Source organism: Xenopus laevis, chromosome 5L, assembly GCF_017654675.1.
Source record: "Xenopus laevis strain J_2021 chromosome 5L, Xenopus_laevis_v10.1, whole genome shotgun sequence".
Taxonomy (NCBI): Eukaryota; Metazoa; Chordata; class Amphibia; order Anura; family Pipidae; genus Xenopus; species Xenopus laevis.
This window is the reverse complement of record NC_054379.1, coordinates 109267987-109275334: the sequence shown is the minus strand read 5'-3', so window position 1 is coordinate 109275334 and position 7348 is coordinate 109267987. Positions and strand designations below refer to the sequence as shown.

Here is a 7348-nt window from a genome sequence, read left to right as displayed (position 1 = left end):
ATCACGTGAAGAAAGTACAACTAATGCAATATCAGTCCCCAATAGTACATTCTCAATAACACATTTAATCCCTTCTGCAGTAAGTGCTACAGATATAAGCATTGCTAGTCCATCACACGAAGAAAGTACAACTAAAGCAATATCAGCTCCAGATGCCATCTCCACAGCAACAAATTTAATCCCTACTGGAGTAAGCACTACTGGTATGAGTATTGCCAGTGCATTGCCTGAATTAAGAACAACAAATATTTCTCCAGTTGATTCAAGATCCACTCTGGCAAATATAACGGAAAAAACATCAACTGCAATAAACGCTAGTGCATTACCGAATCTCATCACAGGTCCCATCAGCACAAGTGTGCCACCTAAAATAACCACAACAGATGTTCAAAACACTTCCCCCGTGATCTTGAGTCCGTTACCTAATCTAAGCACAGCTCATAGCACTTCTACTGCTGACTTGAGCTCTAGTGCAGCGGCAGATTTACACACAACTTTAGGGATATCAGTTCCCATTAATAGTTCAAATGTGGCATTATCTTTAGTTGCTGTGACGAGCTCAAGTAAACTGCCTAATTTAAGTACAGCAAATGACATACCTACATCTCCTCATATTACATCTGAAGTAAGATATACTAATACAACCTTTTCTAGTATAGCACCTGGACTTAGTTCAACTGTAGAGGGATTGCTCAGTCCAGCAACAACCATTTCAGTGACTTTGGTTCAATCTGTGAAACCTATAAGTGCTATAAACACAACGGTTGCCCTAGAAAATACTACTAATGGAACAGCAAAATACACTTCAGTTTCTTCAGTTCTGCCTCCAGTAATTTCTACAGTGAACATTTTCACAAGCATAACAACCCCTGCCAAGACTTCACTCAGAAATACAAGTAAGTATGCTATATATTTGCATTGATTCTTTTTGATATTATTAAACTAAGTACCTGTTTAAATCACTCTCAATTGAATTGTGCATTGTCATAATGTATTGCAAGTTCTGGCTGAGATGTTGCCCATTAATTAAAGGGGACCCATCACCCAAATAAAAACATTCCAAATCCTATTTTATCACATTAGTCAAGCAAAATGAACTTTAATTACACTATATAAATTATTTGGATCTTGTTTCCTTCAGTCTGGGAATTCATAATTATAGCAAGCAGGAAGCAGCCATTTTGTGGACAGTTTTATTAAGAGAAGTCTTGTATCATCTCAGAATCTTGTTTGTGCACCAGAATGGGGGACCTGATGTCCATCCCCATGCCCTGGCTACACAATTAAACAGTAAAGAGAACGGGGGAATGTGTGGAGAGCAGTGACATCTAGGAAGTGCTGAATGGAAAGTGAAAGTAATTGTCTGCCCCGCCTCTATGCCACTGGCATAGAGGAGGGACAGACAATATTTTATTGACAGCTGAGCTTTTTAAATGAGCTTACAACAGCTATGAATGCTTTAATAAAAAATAGAAATTGGATCTCATGTTTAATTTGAAAAGTACTTTTATTATACAGATTTTTGTGTCTGGATGACAGGTCCACTTTAAAGTCATGCGGGGCTTTATTTTATGCTGAGAAGTCAAACCCTCTAAAGATAATTTTCAATTCCAATAATATATTTTGACAGTAAATATATAAACACCATTTCAAGTTTTTATTTGGGTGGTTTTGTGATTTTGCATAGGCGTTTAATACATGAGCCATTTCAAAAGTGGGCAAAGAAAAGTCTTAACCTTAGCTTAAGAAAAATGAGTGGGTGTAGTCTTATTTTGTCTTATTTTGGTCTGCACATCAAATAAAGGTATCATACTTTGCAATGGGTAAACCTTATTTAGAAAAAATATACTTCTTGCTTTTCAGTGTGTGTAGCAGTCAAGTTTCTTATGAGAAACTTGAATCGTTTTTATGAAAAAGTCAATATTGTAGAGACACAATGACAACCACATCTCATTATTACTATATTCTTTCAGCATCTACTGTAGTCTGTAGCCGGCCTTGTCTCAATGGCTACTGCACCATTATGTCTGGTACCTCCAATCCCATCTGCATGTGCAATAATGGTTTTGGTCTGGACCAATCTCAGATGATGTGCACAGGTAAGTCACATATGTATCCAGCATAGATTTAAAAACACTCTACTGCATGTGCTTGTTTTTTGAATTTTTTTTGTATTATGAGTTCAAAGAGAGACTACAGTATAAGCATACATATTCCACTGTGAGTGAAATATTTTAGACTATACAAAAAACAGCTTTATCAGTTCAATGCATTAAAACTTGCTTGCTTTAAGATCTTTTTTATGTTCTATATATTTAGTTTTGCAGAACAGGAGACAAACATAAAATGCATACATATTTAATCAATACAGGTTAATGGAATTAAGTACTTTTGTTATGTAAAATCATATGTCAAATGTTTCTACCTCAAGAGTTTGCAGTTACTAAGGAAAGGAGTAATACATTGCACATATGCTATGCTTGTAGCTTTTTTTTCTTAAACAACAGCTTAAAGCAAACCACAAATACCACCAGGTTGACAATTGAGTTAAAATTAAATAATTTAATAAAAATAAAATAATGGAATATTTAATATGATACTAAAATATATATTTGTGTAACATAATGGATTTAATGATAGAGCCCATAAAATACAGTACTCTCTTGCACACTTTTTATTTACTAGCAAAGTGGTATGATTGATCAGAATATGGAGTCCCAATAATAGAAAGAAATGCTCACAAAGCAGTCTTTATTGGCACATTATGACCCAGTGGTGCATTATAAACTACTCTGAGAAAGGGGCTACGGTTTGCTCCTGATACTTCCAATTTCATGGAATAAACTATAGACTGAAGAGCCAAATTGTCCTTGGGGTTATGCAAGTAGATGTTGCACATACTAATAATGCTTCCCAAAACATTAAAGGAGAAGGAAAGCTATGGAGGCATGTTATTGCCAATAGTTTAGGTGCAATAGTGTAAGTTAGAATACCATATTTATTCAATATAATGTTTTACCATACCTGAGTAAAAAGCTCTATATTAGCTTGGTGTGACATCATGTCCTGCCTTAGTCTCTCCCTGCTCACTCATAGCTCTGGGCTCAGATTACAGCAGGGAGGGGTGAAGGGAGGGGATGAGGAGCAAACTGAGCATGCTCAAGCCCTAGCCCTGGAGGTTTAAGCTGAAAACAGGAAGTCTGATACAGAAGCCCACGTTTGCACAATAGAAGGAAAGAAATGCAGTGTTTCTTTTGACAGGGGACTCAGAGCAGCACTAATTTGAGGGTTTACTTGTATATTTAATTAGACCTTTCTGATAAGGCTTACATAGTTTTAACCTTTCCTTCTCCTTTAAGTATAGTCATTCAGTAAATGTCTATTATGTGCTTTAAATGGAAATCATGAATGCTGTTAATTGATTTCTAGATTCTAGTTCTGAATTCCAGTTTTCTGTTCTTGTCCCTTCTCTGAATTTATCTAGTCTTACCACTGGATTCCAACTGTATCCTGTACTTTAATTGCATATATACATACTATACAGTAGCTTGGTATGATTGCAATATCAACAAATTCTGCTCATTACAGATATCGATGAGTGTGCACTGAAGCAAAGCAACTGCCAGCAACTCTGCTCAAACACTTTTGGTTCTTTCAGCTGCTCATGCCAAGACGGTTATGAGAAAAACATTAGTAATCCACAGAATTGTGTTGGTAAGAGAAGATGTAAACATGTATGAAAATTCTAAAGTTCATTTATTTAAATAGTTATTTTTTAAGACTATGTTAGATAAAATCTAATGGCTTGGGGCATTGTTATCCCTGTGCTGCCCTTCTCTGCCAGTAGTCGCTTTGATGATGAATGGGAAATATTTTACCCTATGACACAATGTATTGGTTAGGGAGGCTGACTCCCATAAGCATAAATAATTTGATTTAAAGAAGAACTAAACCCATAAAAATGAATAGTGAAAATGCCATATTTTATATATTGAACTTATTGCATCAGCCTAAAGTTTAATCTTGTCAATAGCAGCAATGATCCAGGACTTCAAACTTGGAAAGTATCTGCAACTCCCACATGCTCAGTGAGCTCTGAACAGCTGTTGAGAAGCTAAGCTTAGGGGCTGTCACAAATTAGCACAAACAGAATATGAGGTTGGACTGTAATATAAGCTGACGCTACAAGGCTGATTATTAAATTCTGATGCTAGTTGCACTGATTTCTGAGCTGCCATGTAGTAATTATCTGTAGGGATGTAGCGAACTGTTCGCCGGCGAACTAGTTCGCGCGAACTTCGACTGTTCGCGTCCGCCGAATGTTCGCGAACGTCGCGCGACGTTCGCCAATATGAGTTCGCGTTCGATTCGAACAAAAATCGTTCGACCATTCGACCATTCGATTCCTTCGACCGCTAAAATCGAAGGATTTTCGTTCGAATCGAACGATCGAAGCCATTCGATTGAATGAAATCATTCGATAGAATGGCTTCGATCGTTCGATTCGAATGAAAATCGTTCGATCGAACGATTAAAATCCTTCGATCGTTCGAATCGAACGATTTTGCGGGTGTTCGAAGTTCGCGAACTGTTCGCGAACTGTTCGCATTTTTTGCCGGTGTTCGCGAACGGCGTTCGCGAACACATAAACGGCAGTTCGCTACATCCCTAATTATCTGTATTAATTACCAATCAGCCTTATATTGGTTGCCTTTGGGCTGGTATAGAAGCCAAATACCTAATGTGCAACATTTCTAGCCTACATCTTTAGTTAAGCTTTAATTCTACTATAAGTAAACCCAACTAAAGTAAGAGGTCTTATTTTAATCTTCCTCTTTTTACTGCAGCTATTAACCACTGTCAAAACACTCCCTGCAAAAATGGCCTGTGCCAAAATGGTTTGTATGGTTATACATGCAGCTGCAGCATGGGATGGAGTGGAACAAACTGTGACAAAGGTAATACATGAACAAGAGTCAGTTTAAAGATAACTTGTTTCACTATAACTTGGGAAGCCTGATTATAGAACTGTCTTCATTATGTGCAAATGTTAGTTCTAAAAAGCCTTGGAAAATACACGCTTCATATCTAAAAAGTATAAAAGGACCGAAAATTGAATTTGGACTCACCATTTACTATGATATTTATGGATTTTTTCCCCCCAAATATATAGTGAATAAAGTACCCCCTCTTGTAAAATATAAGGATATTATAAGTTACCGAGGAGTTACATGACCATATAAAAACACGAGGCCGAAGGCCGAGTGCTTTTTATACAGGTCATGGAACTCCGAGGTAACTTCTAATATCCTCATATTTTGCAACTGGGGGTACTTTATTTATTATAATACACAAATTTAAGTGAGTCATGTGACAGAAATGACATCAGAACTCACTGTTTATAACTGATGACATCAGAACTCACCGTTTATAAGAATATAATTTACAGGATATTCATGGCTTTTGTGTATTATATATATATATATATATACTGACCGAAACGTTAAGCAAATAGACCTTTGGAAGATTGATTCAGCAAGTCCTGTGTGTGCCATTCTTCTGCATTGCTTAAATATATACATAAATGTCCTGTTCTAAAGTTTTCATTAATAGGTAAGCAAGGTGAGGTCAAAGTAAAACAGGATATCAAATCAGCAGCAACATTACTATCAAGATGCAAGATTAACAATGAAAAAAATACTACTCTTTCTAGATATAGGGGTTCTGGTGTGATCTATTAAAGGGGTGGTTCACCTTTAAGTTAACTTTTAGTATGGAATGGTCCATTCTAAGCAACTTTTTAATCATTTTTTAAAATTATTTGGCTTTTTTCTTCTGACTCATTCCAGCTTTCAAATGGGGGTCACTGACTGATCTAAAAAACAAATGCTTTGTAAGTAGAGTTGCCACCTTTTGAAACGATGGAGACCGGGCAGGGGGGTGGGGCAGTGACATCAGGGGGTAGGGCCATGACATAGATGGGAGTTGTTATTGCTACTTTTTATTACTTTTTATTCAGGCCCTCTCCTATTCATATTCCAGTCTCTTATTCAAATCACTGCATGGTTGCTAGGGTATTTTGGACTCTAGCAACCAGATTTTTTCTTACATTTGCAGTGTCTTCCCGGTAAGTTGGGTCCTATAAGCGTGTCCAAAATTGTTTTATAACTGGGCAGGTCCAGAGACAATGTTCCAGATTTGTGGCAGTTGTATGGCACCTTAAACAGGTGTCTACAGCCTGAATGCCTATTCTATATAATTTAAAAGGTGTTAAATAAGAAGGTTAGCAGTAGCTTGGTATGTTTATGAAGTTGAAGTATGTCATGTGTTGTCGTTTGTAAGGGCATATTGGGCTATTTAGCTAAAGTCTTGTCTGTTTTCTCTACAAACAATTGTAGTTCTAAGTATCTGATACATTTGAGAAGTGGATTTCACTGTGGTACTGTCTTTCCACTGTGCAAGATGTAAGATGAGTGAGCTGGAGAACAGAGAGCGGGTGTTGAGTTTTAAATGGAATTGTAGTCTGAAGAGTGGCATGGGAAAAAAATCAAATGTAGGTCTCCGGTTGTGCGAGCTGTTTAATAGGTGGCATTGCCCATCCATAATTGTATACTGAATGGCAACTCATATCATGGTACAATAGGTCAAGTTACCAATGTTTTGGGGTCCCAAACTGAGTTTGTTGTGGGGCCCAGTAACATCTAGTTACGCCACTGCTGATGTGAAGGGAAATTATAGGGATTATAAGATATTTTTTTGTCATTGAATTGAATCTGGCCTTCTGTTACACACATTGAAGGCATTTTGATTTATAGGTGTCACTGGCCCTTTGATTGGATAACAATTTTTGTAACCATAAATGGTGTTTTAAAAATTTCATATATTTTTTTATTTAGATGTTAATGAATGTGCAGGATCTAATGCATGCAGCTCAAAGAGTACCTGCGAGAACACAGACGGCTCCTATAACTGTCAGTGTCGAAAAGGCTGGTCAGGAGCAACTTGTACACAAGGTAACACAATAAAATAAGCACGGTCTAGAAAACCAATGTTTGACCATTTGGCTGCTCAGAATACATTGAAACGCATACAAGAAATCCAAACATACTTCCCTGACATATAAAAATGCACATTATCTACAGTTAAATCACATCCTGGTGTTCCAGTGACTGCCATACACCTTCATCTGTTCATGGTGCATTGCTAGTGCATTCTAGCTTTCAAGTGTTAACTACAGCATTCTGGATCACAAGTGAGTCTTCTACTTACAATAAAATCTGACACAGAAGTAAGAGGAAGCTCACTGTGAGGGGTCAGGGTAATTATGTCCCAGAACATCATGACGCAA

General features: G+C 37.1%; 1 protein-coding gene across 1 annotated transcript in view; it reads left to right on the top strand.

The window, feature by feature from the left end:
• The first annotated feature begins 435 nt into the window (after nucleotides 1–435).
• The window catches only part of LOC108716196, an 81056-nt gene continuing 74143 nt past the window's right edge, over nucleotides 436–7348 (top strand). Inside the window, exons 1-5 of the mRNA XM_041563248.1 lie at nucleotides 436–896; nucleotides 1974–2099; nucleotides 3589–3714; nucleotides 4848–4958; nucleotides 6897–7013. Of these exons, the coding sequence (XP_041419182.1) occupies nucleotides 2024–2099; nucleotides 3589–3714; nucleotides 4848–4958; nucleotides 6897–7013 (430 nt within the window). The 5' untranslated portion in view covers nucleotides 436–896; nucleotides 1974–2023. The remainder of the gene's footprint in view (nucleotides 897–1973; nucleotides 2100–3588; nucleotides 3715–4847; nucleotides 4959–6896; nucleotides 7014–7348) is intronic.